The 22,374-nt window shown below is 51.1% G+C and overlaps 1 protein-coding gene across 4 annotated transcripts in view; it reads left to right on the top strand.

The window, feature by feature from the left end:
* Window positions 1-21,633, top strand: part of LOC101938086 (butyrophilin subfamily 3 member A2-like) — a 59,130-nt gene extending 37,497 nt beyond the window's left edge. Inside the window, exons 12-21 of one of the 4 annotated variants that reach the window (XM_065571469.1) lie at window positions 1,020-1,046; window positions 1,764-1,799; window positions 3,672-3,698; window positions 4,132-4,167; window positions 7,415-7,441; window positions 8,272-8,329; window positions 12,868-12,894; window positions 13,656-14,339; window positions 18,617-18,643; window positions 19,209-21,633. In XM_065571469.1, the coding sequence (XP_065427541.1) occupies window positions 1,020-1,046; window positions 1,764-1,799; window positions 3,672-3,698; window positions 4,132-4,167; window positions 7,415-7,441; window positions 8,272-8,329; window positions 12,868-12,886 (230 nt within the window). In that variant the 3' untranslated portion in view covers window positions 12,887-12,894; window positions 13,656-14,339; window positions 18,617-18,643; window positions 19,209-21,633. The other 3 variants (XM_065571471.1, XM_065571472.1, XM_065571470.1) reach the window with 3 other exon arrangements.
* The last annotated feature ends 741 nt before the right edge of the window (window positions 21,634-22,374 follow it).

The raw sequence follows: 22,374 nt of genomic DNA, 5'->3' as shown, positions 1-22,374 counted from the left end.
CATCAGTCCCTTGCCAAGTGGTGTCCTATGGGTAATGCTGAACCAGTTTTTTTGGGATGATTCTTATGGAATGCTCATACTAGTTCAGGGGTGGGTATATTTTTTGCAGGCTCTCAGATATGCTCAGGCCATATTCCTGAGTTAACTTGTTTCTGGATCCTACAGGAGCCAAGGAACTTAAAGTCCATCTTGCAAGAGAGTCTGTCTGTACGGAGATGCTCTGTGGAGAGCCATACCTATTGTCCCACTGAGTAGGTGGGCCCTTGCTGTCGATGATGGTCCGCATACCATTTATAGTCTGCTTTTGCCTCTTCAATGTTTTTCCTCACTCATGGGCCTGATGAACCCGCTGTACTAGGTCCGAGGTGGCTGGATTGGGAGAGGACATAGGTAATTGCAGATGGAATTGGAGGTAGTACCCATAGTTGATACAAAAAGGTCTTTGATCCATGGATGAATGGTCTCTGTTGTTATATGCAAACTTTGTGTAAGGGAGAGGCGAAGACCAATCATCCTGGTGGTGGCTGACATAATATCACAGATACTGTTCAAGGATCTGGTTGGTCCTTTCCTTTTGGACGCTGAAATTGGGAGGATAAGCAGAGAAAAGACATGTGTGGACCCCCATCAGGCATAGGGTCTTCCACCGGAACCAGCTCGTGAACTGAGACCCCTGATCAGAGGTGATGCGTTCTGGAAGGCCGTGCAGATGAGAGTTTGATGCTCTAGGACCCTGCTGTGGATTTAGCATGCCCGTAGTAGCAGTGTATCTCGGAGCAGCATAGGCAGTATTCACTTGACTATGCACCAGGAGATCGGAATAAGTTTGTTCTTTAGCGACTAGCCCAAACTCCAGCACATGCTGCCCTGCTACTTTTAGCACACTGGCTCAAGCAGATCTTTCCTGTGTCTGCCTGCCCAAACTGGGAAGCACCCTCCCAGCTGCAGAGTAGATGTACCCAAAATTTGGAACAGCCCCATGCTGAATCCAAGATGGTTGTCTTTTCTTCTCTCCCCAGAGTGCAGCGATCTGCGTAGGACAATTGGTAAGTTCATCCATGTCCCCAGTAGAGCCCCTGGGCTGCGGTTCCCAGCCACACACGGTGCTGAGCAGATCAAGAAGCACCGACACCGCAGGGCAGGGCTGAGTGAACATTTTGAGCTGAAATTAGAATCACATTAGTCACCCCAGTCCCACTGCAGCACTGTGAGCTCTCTGCAGCAGATATAGGATTACCTGCTGTCATGCCTGGATAGACATACAGGTGTCACCTTGCCTTTGACAATCCAATGCCAATCAAATTGTTCTGATGCAGTAGGAGGGGCTAGCGCTGAGTGCAGGCTCTTCTGGGCCAGTTCACAGAATGTGGCTCATTATTTCAATGCTTTGTTGCCAAGGCCAGATCCCAGATGTGAGCCCTGATCATCTACATGGCCATGCCCTAGTTATACCTGGAGTGCGTAGCTTTGATGCTCCAAAGACCTGTTAGTAACACAGAACAGGAATTCCCCTTAGATTGAAGGGTTGGGAATATCAGAGCTGTATTGGGATCCAGACCCACGTCTTCCATCAAAGTTAGATGCTTTGCAAATTCCAGGTGTGTATCACTAACCACCAGCCCCACTGCTATCATAGCTGCTGCCTCCTGCCCTGGGGCTGGGAGTATGTCTGTGAGTGTCCATAACTATCCCGAGTCATTTTGGGGCACACAGAATCACGCAGCATGTCTCTGTGTCTAACTCTTTTCTCTTTCCCATTTCAGAGACTGAGAAGGAAAAGAACAGGCGACTGGAATCAGGTACTTGGATAATCCCTAATAAACGTGTGTTTGTGCTTTCACACTATAACGAGATAGGAAAATCACTACACACAATGTTTGGACTTCAGTCACCTTCATGATCATCTCCCCCTGCCATGAAAATATTCAAATACTGCAGTGTTTATAGCTCACATTTCAGCATCATCCTAAATGATGGAGTGAATGTAGTGCATATGGACCAGTGAGACTTACTGAGGGTCTGGGCAAACTTCCTCCATGCAATTCTGTGGATATATAGCACTTTCCATCTGCAAAATCACTGCTATATCAATACTGGTCTTCCCACGTGCACACAGACCTGCCCCTCAATCCCAGCCTTCAGCCCCCTGCTATGCAGCCCCGGTCTCCCACACATACAACTCTGCCAGGGACCCTCAATCACCACCAGCAGTGCCCTGCTGTCTCAGCCCTCAACTCTCCAGTCCCACAGTTCTGTCGGTGACCTCAATCCTGACTTTGCAGGTGACCATCAATCCTGATGGCATTAGGCACCTCCAAGACGGGCAATTGTAGGGAACCCCAAGATAGCGAGGGGTCCACTCAAAGCCAGATCTCACCTACCAGGTGTCAGCTGCTCCATCTTGCTCAGTGCTACCCAGTCTTCTTCCTACACGCTATACACCTCTACCTCGATATAACGTGACCCAATATAACACGAATTTGGATATAACTCGGTGAAGCAGCGCTCCAGGGGGGCAGGGCTGCACGCTCTGGCGGATCAAAGGAAGTTTGATATAACGCAGTTTCACCTATAACGCGGTAAGATTTTTTGGCTCCCGAGGATGGTGTTATATCGGGGTAGAGGTGTACTTGGCAGTTCACTGGTAGGGGCCCTGAAACTGAGCTGTGTAGGGAGTCCCCATGAGACAAACACCATCACTGCCTGCAGCCCCCTGCTATCCCAGCCCTGGGCTTCCTCCCCCAGCCCCAGCTATGTTGGCATCCCTCAGTCCCAACCCACTGTTTCCCTGCTATCCCAGCCCTTAGCTCCTCAGCCCTGTTTTATCCCCTCCTCGTCTAGGCCTGAGCCTCGAATGACCCTCCAAACCCTACTATGCTCTATATGGTCTCTGTGAGGTCACTCTGATGGGCCCCACCACCCACCTTGTTCCCCTAGGAACCGCAACAGGACTTGACTCCGCGACTCTAGGGTGGACAGTAAATCCAGTGCCACATGGCCCCATGGAGCCCTTCCTCAGCCAACCACTCACTGTAGAGTTACACACTTTTGCAGATCAGCACCACAAAGGGATTGGGCACGGCCCAGAAACAGGAGGTCTGAGGCCGGGTGACAGGCTGCAGCAGTGCAGGCCTCTCTCTACGTGACTGATTCTCCCTCCCCTCATTCCCTGCAATTGCAGTAGCTGGGGGCAATTTGTGGGCTTTGTTTAGGGGTTGATCTGGGACTTTGTCTGTTATTCATTAACAACAGTTTTTTCTGACATATGCAGTTGGTTCTGAGACCCTTGGCTCATTGGACACGTCTACACTGCAGCTGGGAGCGAGGTTCCCAGCTCGGGGAGCCAGACACACACTAGCTCTGTTTGAATTAGCATGCTAACAACAGCAGTGTGGCTGGGGTGACAGGGGCTGTGGCTCAGGGGAGCCACCTGTGTACATACCCAGGGGTTGCAAGAAGGTTTGTATTTGAGCAGCAAGCCCAAACCATTGCATGTGCTACCCCCGCGACCCCGCTACTTTTAGTGCACTGGCTCGAGCAGAGCTAGTGTGTGTCTGCCTGCCCAGACTAGAAGGTCACTGCCAGCTGCAGTGTAGATGTACCAAGAGTTTCATCCTGCTCAAAACAACCCTCAATGAACCCATGATGGTCTCCTTCTTTTCTCTCTGCAGAGTGCTTCAAGCTGCATGAGATGATTGGTAAGTTTATCCACCTCCCCATTAGAGCCACTGGGGAGAGGCTCCCAGCCACACATGGTGCTGAGCAGATCCAGAAGCACCGACAATGCAGGACAGAGCTGAGTGAACAGTTCGGGCCAAAATCAGAATCACATTAGAGTCACCCCAGTCCCACCGCAGCACTGTGAGCTCTGTGCAGCAGACACAGGGTTACCTGCTCTCATGTCTGGATAGACAGACAGGTGTCACCTTGTCTTTGACAATCCAATGCCAATCACATTGTTCTGATGCAGGAGAAGGAGCCAGCCGCTCTCTATAGATGACTGCTGCAGTGCAGAATCCTGGGGCTAGAATTGTGGCTGTGGGGTGTCTGTAACTAACCCCAGTCATTATGGGGCACACAGCATCACACAGCTCGTCTCTCTGTCTGATTCTTTTCTCCTCCCCATTTCAGTGTCTGAGGAGAGAAAGAAGCAGCAGCTGGAATCAGGTACTTGGCTCAACCCCTGGTAAACGTGTTTCTGTGCTTTCCCACTCTGATCATTAGGAACATCACCACATACAATGTATGGACTTTAGTCACCATCATGATCATCTCCCCCTGCCCAGGATAGAAATGTGAACTGCAGAGATGGCAGCTCACATTTCAGTACCATCCCTAACAACTGAGAGTGAATTTAATGCCTGTGGACCAGCAGGATTCTGGCTAGGTCTACACTGCCCAACAGTTCCCAGTATGGGGGTGTGAATAGGAATGCGCACTGAAGTGCTGTTCTGTAACCACTCCATGTGGATGCTGTGGGTGTGAACTAAAAGGTCCCTCATTTGCATGTATATACAGTAGTACTATTTGAAGAGGACTTTGTTAGTATGAACTAGGTGTTGTTTAGTGCCCATTAACAGCATCCACATGGGGCAGTCCCAAAGCAGCACTTTGGTGCAACCTGCAAATCACACCAACGTAGGCCAAACTATGGGGCTGTGTAGACAAGCCCTTAGTAATGGGCTGGGCAAACTTCCTCCATGCAGGTCTGTAGAGATATCTCAATTCTGACCTGCAAAATCTCTGCCATCCCAACTCTGAGCTCCCCACATGCACACAGCTCTGCTAGTGCCCCTCATTCCCACCATCTACTTCCCTGCCATGCCCTGAGCTCCTCAATCCTGTACAATCCTTTTCCCCCCTGCACCTTCACCTTTATACTCTAGGTCTGGGCCTCAAATGAACAGAGATCCCACCCAGGGCTTCCCTGCTATCCCAGCCCTCAGCTCCTCAGTCCTGTTTTCCTCTCTCCCTGTCTAGCCTTGAATGAACAAAGCCTCCAAATCCTACTGCGCTTTGTGTGAGCTCTCTGAGGTGCACTCTGATGGCAGCTACCACCCACATTGTTCCTCTAGCATTCAAGACAAGACCTGACCTAGGGATGGACAGTAACTCCAGGGCCACCCAGGCCCTCAGAGCCCTTCCCCAGCTAAGCTCCTTCCAACCACTGACCCTAGAATTACACACTTTTGCAAATCAACACCACAAAGGGATTACACAGCACAGAAATAGGAGATTTGTAGATGGGTGACAGGTTGCAGCAGTGCAGGCCTCTCTCTACCCAATACATGTTCTGGTGTGATGCTCCCTTACCTCATTCCCTGCAATGTCATCAGCTGTGGGTGCTGCCCTAAGGGACAATTTGTGAGCTCTGTTTTACTATTGATTTGGGACCGTCTCTTTTGTTCATTAATAACAGTTTTGTCTGACATGTACTGTCAGATCTGAGACCCTTAGCTCATTGGGTACATCTATACTGCAGCTGGAAGCAACCTTCCCAAATCAGGTAGCCAGACACATTCTAGCTCTGCTTGAGTGTCATGAACAGGATGTGGGCGGTCAGGCCTAGTGGTTGGAACAGGAGTCAGGTGTGAGGAGGCAGCAGCGTCAGGTTCCCAGGAGATCAGAGTCAGGGGGTAGGAGCAGATAGCACAAGGGAAGCAGAGCTCAGCAGTGAAAATCCCATTTGTATGGACAACTTACTGGTCCCATGATTGGTTTAAATAGACCAGAGAACCAGTCAGGACCCACCTGTTCCACTAATCCAGGGGTGGCCAACTTGAGCCTGAGAAGGAGCCAGAATTTACCAATGTACATTGCCAAAGAGCCACAGTAATACGTCAGCAGCCCTCCATCAGCTCCAGCCCCATCCCCCTGCTCCCAGCACTTTCCACCCACCGACAGTCCCACCGATCTGCGCCTCCTCCTCCCTCCCCACACCTCCAGATCAGCTGTTTTGTGGTGTGCAGAAGGCTCTGCGGGGGGAGGGGGAGGAGTGAGGGCATGGCAGGCTCAGGGGAGGGGGCAGGAAGGAATGCAGTGGGGGCAGAGCCTGTGGCAGAGCCAGGGGTTGAGCAGTGAGCACCCCCCGGCACACTGGAAAGTTGGCGCATGAAGCTCCAGCCCCAGAGTCGGTGTCTATACAAGGAGCCACATATTAAATTATGAAGAGTCGCATGTGGCTAATGTGCACTAATCAGATCCCTGGACTGGAGTCCTCTGTCAAATTTGAGATTGTAGTTCTGGTAACTGTCAGCAGGTCAGTGGGAGGTGGGTTGCAACTTACTGGCTGAGAAGAGCCCTGTGGACCAGGCTTCAAGATATCTTCCTGGCATAAGTTCCTTGCCAAGTGAGAACCCCAGGCAACATTGGACCAGGCTTTTTGAGGTGATTTTAATGGAATACTCATATTAGTGCAGGGGTGGGTATATTTTCTGCCACTGCTCAGGTGTGCTGGGGGCCGTATCCCTCTCAGATAAGGTACCAAAGCCTGTCAAAGAGGTTTTCCATGTAGGGTTTCAAAAGTGAGACTTGTTTCTATATCCTAAAGGAGACAAGGAACTGAAAGTCTAGCCTGCGAGTGGGTCTGTCTGTGCAGACATGCTCCATCGAGAGCCATATTTTTTGCCCCACTGAGTAGGTGGGGCCTTGCTGTTGACGGTCCACATAATGTTTGTAGTCTTGTCTTGCCTACTCAAGATGTTTCCTCACTCATGAACCTGATTAATCTGCTGTACTAGGACTGAGGCGGCTGGGCTGGGAGAAGACATATGTAATTGTGGATGGAATCAGAGGTGGTACCCATACTAAGTACAAAACAGGCTTTTTTGATCCATGGATTAATGGTCTATGTTGTTATGTGGAAATTCTGCAGAAGGGAGAGGCGAGGACCAATCATCCTGGTGGTGGCTGAAGTAACATCACAGCTACTGTTTGAGGATCTGGTTGGTCCTTTCCTTTTGGCTGCCGGAATTGGGAGGATAAGCAGAGAAAAGACATGTGTGGACCCCCATCAGGCATAGGGTCTTCCACCGGAACCAGCTCATGAACTGAGACCCCTGATCAGAGGTGATGCGTTCTGGAAGTCTGTGGAAATGAGAGTGTGAAACTCTAGGGCCCTGCTGTGGCTTTAGCATGCCCGTAGTAGCAGTGTATCTGGGAGCAGCATGGGCAGCAGCTAAGGTTATTCGCCTGACTATGCACCAGGAGGTCCATACAAGTTTGTCCTTTAGCGACAAGCCCAAACTCCAGCACGTGCTGCCCTGCTACTTTTAGCGCACTGGCTCAAGCAGATCTTGCCTGTGTCTGCCTGCCCAAACTGGGAAGCACCCTCCCAGGTGCAGAGTAGATGTACCCAAAATTTGGAACAGCCCCATGCTGAATCCAAGATGATTGTCTTTTCTTCTCTCCCCAGAGGGCAGCGATCTGCGTAGGACAATTGGTAAGTTCATCCATGTCCCCAGTAGAGCCCCTGGGCTGCAGTTCCCAGCCACACACGGTGCTGAGCAGATCAAGAAGCACCGACACCGCAGGGCAGGGCTGAGTGAACATTTTGAGCTGAAATTAGAGTCACATTAGTTACCCCAATCCCACGGCAGCACTGTGAGCTCTCTGCAGCAGATACAGGGTTACCTGCTCTTATGCCTGGATAGATAGACAGGTGTCACCTTGCCTTTGACAATGCAATGACATCACATTGTATGACAGATTTTCGTTACCAATCTGCCTGGGCCACAGTTGATCAGGCTGGGCCACAGGATCTTTTCAGGGAGGAGATGACGAAGCACACCAAGGGTCTAAGTTTTAAAGTTTTATTAATAAAATAATAAAATACAGCAGAGAGTGCTGGGAACGCTCCCATGTCACTCAGGGGAAGAAAGAAAACATTAGAGCCCCCAAGCCCTAACCCACTTTCATATTCACTCACACACTACCCAAAACTGGCCTGGCCTGGGTGTAAAGTAAGAAGGGGTGGGGGGCATGGATGGGATTTCTTGCCCTGGGCCCAGGTACTCCAGGGAATCTGCTGTAATCTCCAAATTGCTCCAACTCTCGGGAGGGTTTTAAGTCCTGGGTTCCTTTGGGGGTGTCGTCTTCCAGTGCCCTCTTTGCCTGGTGCTCTTTGTACCAGTCCAAACAAAGGCTTGCTGTGGCCTTCCCTATTTCCCAAAACATCCCGGCTCCGGAGACTGTTTTCCCTTCTGTTGGCCTTTGCTGTTGGTCTCACTGTTCTTGTTATCTCTGCAATTGTGTTTCATTCTCTTCTCACAGCTGGTCGTGGGGGTTGGACTTCCCCCCCTTTGTCTTGGCAGGTAACAACTGACCTTGGGTGAGAGTTAGCTTCTTATCTTCGCACTGAGCTTGCTAGCTACAGCGTTGAGTTAACTTGTTCTTCTTCTTTCCCTCCCCCCCTCGGCCTCTCGGACTCTGTAAGGAAACTTCCACTCTCCACTCACACACCTTTGTCCCTCCCCAAAATGCTTTGTGATGCTTGCAACGGTGTTAACAATATACAGTGCTGATCTGCCTTCCCAGGGGACTCCCTAAGGGGAGAGGTCCATTGGATTGTGAATTTCCCCCCCTTGACCCCAAATCAACATTTTGTTGGGAGGGGTCACCACTTAGGTTTCCATCCTCCCCCTGGTATGGTGGTGAGGGTTACTATTGGCCTTCTACATAAACAGCAATATAGTATACATAAAATTATTAGGACAGCAACAATTGCATACACTAGCCAATAATGACTTCTGGCTTCATTAGTTACATAGCATAACACATCCCCCCATTGGCATAGATGCCCCACTCAAATGGCGGTGGCAAATGGAGCTTTCTCCTGGTTAAACGTGTGTTGTAACACCATGAAGGAGGAGGCATCTCCTGTACCACCATGAAGGAGTCTGGAATACTGAAAGCTGCTCTTGGGTGTGTACCAATGGAAGAAACACATTGGGTGTTATCCATGAAAAATTAAACACAACATAGTTAGAAACATTAACAGTTTATTGCAGAACGGCAGGCAAATGCACCAAAAATTTTGTGTTTGTGACTTTAACAGCAAATTGAAAGGCACTCTGGGGTCAGTGGCTCTCCAACACACACTGAGGTATTTGTAAACAGATGTGTTGTGGTGGTGGCATATCCCGATGCCTCCCCTTCCCAATAAATGTGTTGATCTACCTCATAAAAGCGGCCTGGCACTGCCCTCTCTTTACACACCATTTGAGGGGGCTCCATAGGCCAGAGTTGCCAGGTGTTGCCTTCTGCAATCCATATGTGCTGATAGTCCGGGGATGCAGTCAGCACATACTGCTTAGCTCTGTCATTTGGGGGAGCCACCACCTTCCACACGTCATGATGTACCACCCAGTCCCAGAGGCAGCCTTCCCAAAGGCCTGGTTGGATTTTTATAGTAGGGGCTCACACTCCTTTCATGGCACTGAAGGCCATGAAGAAGCAGGCTATGCCTGTGCACTTCCAATTAGTGAGCCTCCAGAAATGGCCATTGCTCCCGGGGAATCCTTGAGTGGAAATGGATTTCATGGGGGATGATTCGGGCTCCATGGAGCACATCCTCCTGGATGCTATGGATTTGTTGGGTCAAATATTATTGGAGCTGGGAGCACACAGAATCCCATGCTAGTTGGTCCCTGGTCTCAATTTCAGTCTCAATCAATCCCTGCAAGGTACCCTGCGTTTGGAGGGCCAATTTGGCAGTATGTTTGAGGGCGGCAGTGGCCACTGTCGGGTGGGTGAGATCTGCACTTGTGACCAGTCCCATGGCCTTTTCCAATTGTCCTAACCGCTCATCTCTCATGACCCCTTACTGAATATTCCAAATACTGACTGCCGAATTAGCCCCATCCCACAAGGAACTTACTAGGGTCTGCTTTTTCTTGGGGGGACAACATCTCTGTAAGGAGGGGAAGTTGGAGGATGCCTCCCCCTTGTACAATTGGGGAGGAAGGTGAGGACCTGAAAGCATGTCAGGATTTGGGATCCAATTGGGGAGGGTTATGAAGGGCCACGGGACTCGGGGTTCTCAGCAGGGGGCCGCCCCGGGGAAGATACCCAAGTAATACATGGTGTTAGATTTCCAGGATGATGTGCCACAATTGCCCCCCATTCTCCTACCAGTGGATAATTGATCGTTTCTTCCACCAAGGCCAATTTTGGACAGTGGTAAAATTAACAAAGGAGGACACCCGAGGATTCCCATAGATATGTGCCACCATACATACATTGTATTACACCAATGAATTCTGCAGGCCTGGTCGGGGTGTCCCTGGTCTCTCGCTATTACTGCCTTGACCCGTTAACAAAGCAAAAGGGAGGGGAAAAGGACATCATAAATGCAAATATTGGGGAAACTGAGGCACAAAGGATAAATTCTTTACATCATTAGTTGTCTTGTTACAGCCCTTCCTGGCTTTTGTTATGGATGTTGTTTGCCTGGTTATGAGGTTACAGCAACAATATTGCGTTCAGTGATCAGGAATTGCTATTACCCAGACTCCCTAAGGGGAGGGGTCCCTAGTTTGCATGTTTGAAGAGGACTTTGTTAGTATGAACTAGGTATTGTTTAGTGCGCACCAGCAGCATCCACCAGGGGCAGTCCCAAAGCAGCACTTTAGTGTAACCTGCAGATCACAACAAAGGCCAAACTACAGGGCTGTGTAGACAAGCCCTTAGTGAGGGGCTGGGCAAACTTCCTCCATGCAGGCCTGTGGAGATATCTCAATTCTGACCTGCAAAATATTTGCCATCCCAATTCTGAGCTCCCCATATGCACACAGCTCTGCTAGTGCCCCTCATTCCCCACCATCTACCTCCCTGCCATGCCTGGAGCTCCTCAGTCCTGTACAATCACTTCCTCCCCTGCACTTCCACCCTTATACTCTAGCTCTGGGCCTCCAATGAACAGAGACCCCACCCACCACTTCTCGGCTATCCCAGCCCCTCAACTCCTCAGTTCTGTTTTCCTCCCTCCTAGTCTAGGTCTGGGACTCAAATGAACAGAGCCTCCAAACCAAACTACGCTCTGTATGGGCTCTGTGAGGTGCACTCTGATGAGAGCCACCACCCACATTGTTCCACTAGAAGTTGAAAGAGAACCTGACCCATGTATCTAAGGGTGGACAGTAACTCCAGGGCCACCCAGCCCCACAGAGCCTTTTCCCAGCTAAGCTCCTTCCAACCACTGACCCTAGAGTTACACACTTTTGCAAATCAACACCACAAGGGATTGTAATGTATGGTCTTCAGTCACCTTCATGATCATCTTCCCCTGCCCTGAAAATATTCAAACACTGCAGTGTTTATAGCTCACATTTCAGTATCATCCTAAATGATGGAGTGAATGTAGTGGTATGGACCAGTGAGACTTACTGAGGGTCTGTAAAAACTTCCTTCATGCAATTCTGTGCATATATCTCAATTTCCATCTGCAAAATCCCTGCTATATCAATACTGGGCTTCCCATGTGCACACAGCCCTGCTCCTCAATCCCAGCCTTCAGCCCCCTGCTATGCAGCCCTGGTCTCCCACACACTCAGCTCTGCCAGGGCCCCTCAATCACCACCAGCAGTGCCCTGCTGTCTCAGCCCTCAACTCTCCAGTCCCACAGCTCTGCCGGTGACCCTCAGTCCTGACTTTGCAGGTGACCCTCAGTTCTGATGGCATTAGGCACCTCCAAGCCAGGCAATTACAGGGAACCCCAAGATAGCAAGGGGTCCCCTCAAAGCCAGATCTCACCCACCAGCCATCAGCTGCTCCATCTTGCTCAGTGCTACCCAGGCCTCTGAATGGTGTCTTCTGCCCACACGCCATACATGACAGGTCACGGGTAGGGGCCCTGAAATTGAGCTGTACAGGGGGTTCCCATAAAACAAATACCACCACTGCCTACAGCCCCTTACTATCCCCCAGCCCCAGCTCTGATGGCTTCCCTCAGTCCCCACCCACCACTTCCCTGCTATCCCAGCCCTCAGCTCCTCAGCCCTGTTTTACCCCTTCCTCGTCTAGGCCTGAGCCTTGAATGACCCTCCAAACCCTACTATGCTCTATATGGTCTCTGTGAGGTCACTCTGATGGGAGCCACTGCTCACCTTGTTCCACTAGGAGCCGAGACAGGACCTGACTCCACATCTGTAGGGGTGGGCAGTAAATCCAATGTCACACGGCCCCACGGACCCTTCCCCAGCCATCCACTAACCGTAGTTACACACTTGTGCAGATCAGCACCACAAAGGGATTGCACCGCGCAGAAATAGGAGGTCTGAGGCTGGGTGACAGCTGCAGCAGTGCAGGTCTCTCGATACATGCTCTGGTGTGATACTACCTCTCCTTGTTCCCTTCAATGACGGTAGCTGGGGGCAATTTGTACGTTTTGTTTAGGGATTGATCTGGGAATCTGTCTGTTGTTCATTTACTAACAGTTTTTTTCTGACCTCTGCTGTTGGTTCTGAGACCCTTGGCTCATTGGGTACATCTGCACTGCAGCTGTGAGTGAGCTTCCCAGTTCGGGGAGCCAGACATACGCTAGCTCTGTTTGAATTACCGCGCTAACAACAGCAGTGAGGGTGGGGTAACGGGCTGCGGCTCAGGGTAGACATCTGTGTACTTAAACAGGCAGTGAGAGAAGGTTTGTGTCTGAGCAGCAAGCCCAAACCATTGCATGTGCTACCCCCGCGACCCTGCTACTTTTAGCGCACTGGCTCGAGCAGAGCTAGCGTATGTCTGCCTGCCCAGACTGGGAAGCTCACTCACAGCTGCAGTGTAGATGTACCCAAAGTTTGGAATAACCCGTGTCACCCTGCTCAAAATGACCCTCGCTGAACCCACGATAGTCTCCTTCTCTTCTCTCCCCAGAGTTCCAGAAGCTGCGTGAGAAGTTTGGTAAGTTCATCCACCTCCCCATTAGAGCCCCTGAGCAGAGGCTCCCAGCCACACATGGTGCTGAGCAGATCCAGAAGCACCAACACTGCAGGACAGGGCTGAGTGAACAGTTCGGGCCGAAATTAGAGTCACATTAGAGTCACCCCAGTCCCATGGCAGCATTGTGCGCTCTCTGCAGCAGACACAGGGTTACCTGCTCTCATGTCTGGATAGACAGACAGGTGTCACCTGGCCTTGACAATCCAATGCCAATCACATTGTGCTGATGCAGGATAAGGGGACCAGCCGCTTTCTATTAATGACTGCTGAAGTGCAGGTTCTTCTGGGCCAGGTCCCAGAACGAGGAGATGAGCAAAAGACCATATTCAGGCTCCCGTTTCCATGCTTTGTTGCTAAGGCCAGATCCCAAATCTGATCTCCAATTATCTGCATGTCCATTCCCCAGTTACACCAGGAGTGTGTAGCTTTGATGCTCCAAAGGGCTATTAGTAACACAGAAAAGGAATTCCCCTGAGATGGAAGGGTTTGGAAGGTCAGAGCTGTATCGGGATCCACACTCATGTCTTCCATTAAGGTGAGATGCTTTGCAAATCCCAGGGCTCCTGCGTATTGGTGTGAATCACTAACCGCCAGCCCCGCTCCTATCAAAGCTGCTGGCTGCTCGGGCTAGAAGCGTGGCTGTGGGGTGCCTGTAACTAACCCCAGTTGTTATGGGGCACAAAGCTTCTGTGTCTAACTGTTTTTTCTCTCCCCCATTCCAGGGTCTCAGCAGGAATAGTGGTTCTTCAGTTACTGTCCCTGTGGGTGCTCTACTCCAGGTGCACTAGTGCCCCGTGCGCCTTTGATCAGACATTTCTCGTGGCAGTGTCTGTTCAGCCCAGGCATGTCAGCCCCATGCCCTGTGCCATTGTTATATAGTGAGGGTGGCCAAACTGCTGCTCACAATCTGCATGTGGCTCTTTTACAGTTAAAATGCAAGTCACGGAGCCCCCCCATTCCACCCCCCACACACAGCCCCAATTCTCCACCTACCAGACTTGGTGGGGGAGCTCGGGGCCTTGCAGCAGGGTTGTGGGGTGGGGTTTTATGCCCAGCAGGGAGGGGTCTCTTGGAGCTTCAGCCCCATGGGGAATGCTTGCCGGGGCTTGGGGCTTCAGCAAGAGTGGGGCTGAAGCCCTGAGCCCCAGCAGGTGCCGCCCACGGGGCAGAAGCTCCAACCCCCAGCAGGCACGCCCCAGCTTTTGAACTTCTGCAGATTGCCGTATGCAGCTCGGAGGCTCAGTAAGTTTGGCCGCCCCTATTATACAGCACTGCACAGGCGAACCGGCCTCAGTTCCTTCTCTGCAGCAAAGCTCTGAGCAGAGAAGTCTGAAGCAGAGGGGATGGAGGGCGGGAGTGGAGCACCCGTAGGGACACGTCTCGAAGAACCACAGTTACAGCACAGGGTAAGTGACCATTTCTTCTTGCAATCAGGTACTTGGATAATCCCTCGTAAACATGTATCTGGGCTTCACACTGTAATGTGATGGGAAAATCACCACATGCGCTGTATGGCCTTCAGTCACCTTCATGATCATCTCCCCATCTCCGGGAAATAAACAAACAAGGCAGAGTTGGCAGCTCAGGTTTCAGTATGATCCTTAACGATAGAAAGTGACTGTAGTGCATAGGGAATGGCAGGACACGGGGCAGGTCTAAACTAGGGCTTATGATGATATAATTGACATCACTCAGGGGTGTCTAAAAGCCGCCCTGCTGAGTGACACAAGTTACAGTGATGTAAGTGCCAGCGTGCACAGCACTACGTTGGCAGGAGATGCTCTCCTGCTGACGTAGCCACTGTCACGCAAGGAGGTGATGTAATTACGCAGAAAGAAGAGCTCTCTCCCGTCAGCAAAAAGCAACTTCACCAGACGCATTACAGCAGCATCAGTGCAGCAGCGCCAATTTAATGTTTCTAGTGTAGACTGGCCCTTAGTTAGGTGCTGGGCAAACTTGCTCCATGCAGTTCTGTGGAGACAGCTCAGTTCAGACTTGCAAAATCCCTGCTCCCCAATGCTGGGCTCCCCGCCTGCACCCAGCTTGGCTGGATCCCTTTGTGCCCACCTGCAGCCTCCCAAAATCCCAGCCTTGGGCTCCCCCACACATGCAGCTCTGCCAGTGACCTTCAATCCTGACCTGCAGCTAGTCATGGCATTAAGCACCTGCAAGCCATAGAATTGCATAGAAGGCTGCAAGGTGCCCCCTGAAAGCCAGATCTGGCCCAACAAGAGTCAGCTGCTCCGTCTTGCTCAGTGCTGCCTAGGACTCTGCACAGGGTACATGCCAGGTCACTGGTAGGGACCGGGAACAGAGCTGTGCAGGGAGTCCACATTGGACAAACACCTCCACTGCCTGCAGCCCCCTGCTATCCCAGCCCTGGGCTTCCTCCCCCAGCCCCAGCTCTGTTGGCATCCCTCAGTCCCCACCCACAGCTTCCCTGCTATCCCAGCCCTCAGCTCCTCAGTCCTGTCCTGTTTCGCCCTCTCCTTGTCTAGACCTGGGCCTCAAATGAACAGAGCCTCTGAACCCTACAATGCTCTGCACGGGCTTTATGAAGTACCCTCTGACACCACCCACATTGCTCCACTAGGAGTTGAGACAGGACCTGACCCCACATCTCTAGGGGTGGACAGTAAAACCAAAGCCACACAGTTCCACAGTCCTTCCCCAGCTAATCTCCTGCCAACCACTAACCCTAGAGTTACACACTTTTGCATATCAGAACCACAAAGGGATTGCTCAGTGCAGAAATAGGAGGTCTGAGGCTGGGTGACAGGCTGCAGCAGTGCAGGCCTCTCTCTATGAGACACATGTTCTGATGTGATGCTCCCTCCCCTCATTCCCTGCAATGACGGTAGCAGGGGGCAATTTGTGGGCTCTGTTTAGTGGCTGATCTGAGACCTCGTCTGTTCATTAACAATAGTTTTTTCTGACATGTCCTGTTGGTTCTGAGACCCTTGGCTCATTGGGTACATCTACACTGCAACTGGGAGTGAGCTTCCCAGCGCGGGTAGCCGACACACGCTCCCTCTGCTTGAGCTAATGCGCTAACAATAGCAGTGTGGGTGAGTGTGTCGGGGTCCCTGGGGTGCAACCTGGACTGTGGGACCACTGAGCCCCCCAAATGCACCAACCTGGGTTGTCCCTCACATTGTGATGCTGTGTCAAGCTCCAAGCCTCTGACAGGCGCTGCACTTACACAGCCACCCATAGGCAGGGACGCACCCAATTGTGTTACATGAAAGATCCCCGTGCCACTCATGAATAAGGCTCAGATTTAGTCATGGGTACATTTAGTAAAAGTCATGGACAGGCAATAAACAAAAATTCACAGTCCGTGACCTGTCCATGACTTGTACTATAAATATCCATGACTAAATCTTAGCTACTCCTGCGGCCCTGGGATGCCACTGCTGCTATGGGGTGAGGGGGAGCCTGGGGTGCTGCTGTTGCTCCAGGATGGTTGCTCTGGGGCCGTGCCCAGGGCCAGCTGCACCAGTCGCTGCCCAGACAGCCCTGGAGCCAGCTGCCCGGGGCCACTCTAGCAGCAGCTGGTGAGGATGAGCCCAGGGGCCGCCCCAGCAGCAACTAGCATGGCTTACCCTGGGGGCCGCTCTAGCTGCTCAGGTGGCCCTTGGGTAAGCCACACCGGCCACTGTAGCTGTGGAAATCATGGAGGTACTGGAAAGTCACTTTGTCCTCCAGCTGTTCTTCCAGGTGTTGAGCTGGGAGTGGAGAGATGTCAAGTGACAATGTCACTTCCTCTCTTTTATACGTTCTTCCAGCTGGCCAGAACGATCTTTGCTGTGAGGAGGGGATCAGGCAGCCCCCATTGGTCAAGCAGTCTCCATTGCCTACAGTCTCTGGGATAGTGGAATCTTTCCTCCATGGGTGTTGATGAGAAATTAACATTGTCTGGCTGGTCCTTTCTTTTGTGGGTGTTCCCAACCTCACAACATATTTCAGTAACACATACAGTAATACTTCATAACCTCACATACAGTGTTAGCACATACAATCCAACAGTATATTAATGTTCAACAGATCAAGACTTTTAAAATGATACCTAACAAGGCAGACTTTGTACAAAACATAGCATAATTATATCACAGCAGTGAATATGGGGGTTCCAGGGTGCTACTCTGAGGTACAGAGTGTCACAGTGGGATAGCACGGGCAGTGACTGAGTGTAGCTGCCTAATTACATACCCTGGGGTCCGAGCGAGTTTATACTTGAGCAGCTAGCCCAAACCACTGCACATGTTACTCCCAATTACACCTGCTACTTTTAGGGCACTAGGGCTGCAGTGTATATGTACCAAAGTTTGGAACAGCCCCACGTCACTTTGCTTATAATGGCCCACACTGAATCTGAGTCACATTAGAGTTCCACCAGTCCCACCGCAGCACTGTGAGCTCTCTGCTCTCATGTCTGGAGAGACAGACTGGCGTCACCTTACCTTTGACAATCCAAAGCCATCACATGGTTCTGATGCGGCAAAAGGGGGGCATCCGCTTTCTATAGATGACTGCTGGAGTGTGGAGTTTTGATGCTCCAAAGGGTTATTAGCAACACAGAAAAGAAATTCTCCTTAGATGTTTCAGAGCTGAATAGGTTTCAGAGTAGCAGCCATGTTAGTCTGTGTCCGAAAAAAGAACAGGAGTACTTGTGGCACCTTAGAGACTAACATTATGCAAGGCACTGCATTTAGCCGTATGGAGTGGAAATCCATCAACTTCATGAAAAAACTCTTACAGCTACAGACAGACATCATCTTCCTTTCCAAATGCAAACAGATGGACATCGTACCAAAAGGACTAAAGGTAAAAAAATCCATTACAATCTACAATCTACAATCTCAGACTATGCTGAGAGACTGTGCCACACACTCTCCAAGAAACTACGAAACCACCTGATCAACATCCTATACAGCAAACAGGGAAAAATTAAGAATGAGCTCTCAAAGCTGGACACGAAAGCTTCTGCTCAACTAAATTTGTTAGTCTGTAAGGTGCCACAAGTACTCCTGTTCTTAGAGCTGAATAGGGATCCAGACCCATGTCTTCCATCAAGGCTAGATGCTTTGCAAATCCCAACCAAGATTTGTATCATACCAGTGTCCTTTTAAAATTCCCAATCCACTGGGGGCCACCATGGCCAAACAGCAGCTTCTTACTGGCCTGGATTCTGCTCTGGGTGACACCGGTGTAAATCCAGTTTCTCTCCAGTGAAGTACATGGAGTTACAGCAGCGTTCCTGAGAGCAACATTTGCTCCAGTCCCTGATACTGAGACAATATAGAGGCACCCCAGAGAGCCGGTCATTACTATTAGCAGAGATCTCTGGATGAAAGGGCCTGTCTCTCACGTCACACAACTGGGACATTTTTCCTTCGGCAGCAAGGGGCCATGAATCACATGTAAAGTGATCACATGGTCACAGAGCAGCACCCAGAACTGAGCCCTCTGCCTAAATGACAGGGAATAACTCTGTCTCTTTCCGTTTGAGACAAGGTGCACACAGAGCTAGGTAAGAGGACGTGTTTTCAAGTCACATTTCACATCATTCAGTTCCTTTCCATTTGCCATTGACCCCCCCTCGCAGAACAGCATCTCCTGTGGGAGCGAGTTCTCTGCGTTTGCCGGGCCCCTGACCATGTTTGTTCCTCTTCCCTTGCAGATTTCAGGAGGGTTCGGAGCTGCATGGGTGAGTGGGGCTGTGAGGGGCTGAGCAGACACTGCACTAGGGTTAGTGGTATTGCCGTTACGTAGCTGAGTTGTCAGAGGTGTGGGGTCCCCATGGGGCAGGTGGGGCAGGGCATGCACTGGCTTCAGAGCCGTGGGGCTGGATGCCACAAATGGTCCTGAACACGCTGCCTGAGCTCTAAGTCTCACCCCTGGGCAGCTTCCTCACAATCCACCTCTCAGTTAGTCCTGGTATCCACCCCATCTCCCATTGGCCCTTCAGCGATAATCCATCCCTACCCTGTCAGCTCCCCCAACAGCCCCACTCAGCCCTCCTCCCCAGGCACCCTCCATGCCCCCCCCCCCGGGAGACCTAACACCTCCCAGTGACAGAACCTCTGCAGGGGGGGAGTGAGAGGAAGCAAAGAGCCCAAACCATGCTCCACAGCCAGATCCAGGCTAGCGATGCCAGTCCAACTAGTCACCCCAACCCTTAATACTCTGTCCTTTGCTCCAGCTGTACTGTGAGATCATAGGGTCCCCAACTGACCTGTGGCTAACGGGGTTATTCTGGTTTCTCTCCCCAGTTTGTATCATCCTGGAGCTGGTTTGCAAACACCCTGAAATCACCGTGTCTGAGGATGGCAGAAGAGTCCAACGCAACTCCCAGTTTCCATGGCCGGCTGGCCTATCTGGGGCCCTGATAGCCCTGGGGAATGAGGGGTTTGTGGACAAGGATCATTATGCTTTATGGGGTGGGGTTTACAAGGGGTATTCGGAGGTGGGGGTGAGGGACAGCTGGGACTGGGAGCTGGGAGTGCTGAGTGAGTCTGTGAGGGACAGTGAGATGGGAGAGGCAGGTGAGACTCCTTGAGCTGGGGTGCTAGGCTCTGGAGAAGTATGAGGGATGATATCACCCCAGGCAGGCTGACCCTGCGATCCAGAACTGGGCTGTGATGCCACCGTGATAGGGGTGTATCTGGATCTAGAAGGGGGCGTCTCATTTTATAGTGTCAGTTCAATGGCCCTTATCCTGGAGATTCCTGTGGAAAGTTCTGAGAGATTGTTCACATTCCTGGTCACACTGCGGGGAGGGACCAGAGGAAACCCCTCAGCATCTGTCCCCAACAATCACTGGGATTTACCCCAGAAATTAGGAGTTAGTGGGTCTGTTATTCAGGGAGATCCCACAGCCCTACACAGCCCCATATCTCCAGTGAGAGGAAGAAGCAGGAAAAATCACAGGGCCACCTGCAACAGGAGAAACAACCCAGCCCCTGGACAGCGCCCTGTCCCTGGAGACAAGCAAGTGAGAGAAACAGCTCATGTGGGATACAATAAATCTGAAAGCATTTGCCCACCAACCTGCTTCCCAAGTGGAGGAAGGGGCATAAAACAGAGCAGGAGCATCCACAACTGCAAACAGCCCCCAAAGAGAAGGGGAAAAAGAAACCTCAAAACTCCAAGGTCTGAACCCCTCCCGTGTGGTAAAGGGAATCATGAGAGAAACACTCTGCACTTGACTCCAGAGGTGTCTCTGGAGCTGACTCTTGTTCCAGGGATACCAGGGCCAGGAAATACGACTGGGGAATCAGACCCAAACGCTGACACCTGGGAAAGAACCTCATCCTACAGGAAACGAGGGGAAATGGCGACACATCAGATGTTTCCTCCCCCTGAACTCAGAGGAAAACTGCAGCTATTCATGATAACGCTTTGCCCTGCCCCCAGTTACATCAGAATGTGCTGATTGGAGGGAACGGTGTTAACGTGACTGTTAAATGTAGGAAATTCAATACACACTGGTTGGGGGGTGCAGAGGGAAAGGGTCTCGCAGTAGCACTGACTCACTCCCATTGCAGACACACACACGCTGCTCCTGCCAGCCTCAGGCCGTGTGAGTGGGTGACAGGATTGGTCACTCGGTGTATCAGACTGGGTTGTGATAGCCTCACACGGAGCAGCACCCCAAGAGCTGAACCTGCCCCCAACCACTGGAGCCCTCCCCTGGGCTGTAGCAGGGCTGGCTGGGCTCACTGGGAGCAGGGATGATGGACGATGCTGCAGAAGCTTCTCATGGAACAAGGACATAGGGAAGTTCAAACACTGTTGGAAATTGTATGAGGGGGCAGGAGGGGAACAGGCTGCCAGCTGCAGCGTTGCCAAGTCTCATGGTGTCATGGAATGGAAATTTTTCGTAATATTTTGGATAAATATGGTGTGTGCCTCATTTTCCTCATGTGGTACATGGTTAACTAGGTGGGGGGAGGGGGAAGGGTGTTTGCTCTTTGCAGAGGCCCAGAGATACAGGTGTGACTGGTGCCCAGCTGCCTGTGCCTGAAGCCTCTGGAGATTCTCAGAAGACAATGGCTGCTCCAATTGCTTGGAAATTTGGCACCTAGCAACAGATGACCATGGATGGCCCCATCCACCTTGGGAAGCCAGCTGTGTGTGACCAGCCTGAGGATAAAGGACAGAGGTGGGGCCAGGTGGGGTTGTTAAGTGTGGGCTGCTGGAGGAAGAGAGAAGCTCCTGGACTGGGACTCAAGAGGGGTCTGAGGTCTCTGGACTGACCCAGGTGGATTATGCTGGAACTTTAGATTCTCTGTGTTCTAAACACCTAATAAACCCCCTGTTGTTACAATGCTGGCTGAGAGTCACTCAAGAGTCAGGGAGTCGGGGGTGCACTGCTCCCTTTGGGTGTGCAAGTCTCTCCCGGGTGTCCTGGTGAGACATACTCGCTAAGGGGAGCTCACAGCATGAAGCCGGGGGGCTGAAAGCTCTGAGGCTCAGTCCTAGGAGGCAGTGAAGCCAAGTGGCTTACCCTATGGAGAGTGTGAACCTACATGGGCTGACACACTGATGGGAACTTCCCAGACTGTTCCAGAGCACCAGACCATTGGATCCATGACACATGGTATCTGCAGTTTTCCTTAAAGCCCCAGCTCCTGGAGTTCCAGGATTGTGGGAGAATCTCAGCTTTGGTTTAAAACAAATAAAAGTACATTTCTAGCCTGTGGCTGTGGTGTGGAGCTGTAAAGCGTGACCCCAATAACTATGCTCTGGGAAATGTTTTCCAACCAGTTATGCACCCATCTTATATTAGCCCCATCTAGGCTGTATTTCCCTAGTCTGTTTATGATAAGGTCATAAGGAGAGGGTGGCCTTAAATCTGGGCATACAGAAGGAGGTAGTTAAGGAGTCCTCCCACAGCCTACTTGACATTTGAGCCACTGCAGGCCCTTGAAAAATTCCTCTGCCTCTCAATGAGACCATTATGGACCCAGTTAAGAGAGCTCCCTGTGTCCCTTCCCCCAACTTCAAATACTTTTTTACTGCCCAGAGTTATGCCCAGAGCTTAAATCTTGAAAGGCCCCGACTCTTCCGGTTGAGGCCACACCTCTTCCAGTTGAGGCCACCCCCTGCCCAGGACTCCAGAGTACCGGTAAGTCCTTTAAGTTACTTTCACCCCTGTCTGGGGGCATGTGTTACTCAGGGCTCTCAGAATCCACAGCAGTGGTAACTTAACTATTTCACTCCAGATGGTGTCAGCAATAAATCAATCAGAACACAGCAATTCCATCTGATAAAAGATTCATGCATAAGCGAGCTCTATCTAAAACTGCAGTTTATTAGATTTAATCACAAACAGACATAAGCAATAGGTTTAGAACATCCCAAATATTTATCTAAAATCTGGAATGGTATTGAGTAGTTAACAACAGGTTCACAGTGGCCAGTTGCTCACCCGCC

This window comes from Chrysemys picta, chromosome 17 (assembly GCF_011386835.1).
Source record: "Chrysemys picta bellii isolate R12L10 chromosome 17, ASM1138683v2, whole genome shotgun sequence".
Lineage (NCBI taxonomy): Eukaryota > Metazoa > Chordata > Testudines > Emydidae > Chrysemys > Chrysemys picta.
Note: the sequence above shows the minus strand (reverse complement) of the source record. Positions and strands in the feature narration are given on the sequence as shown.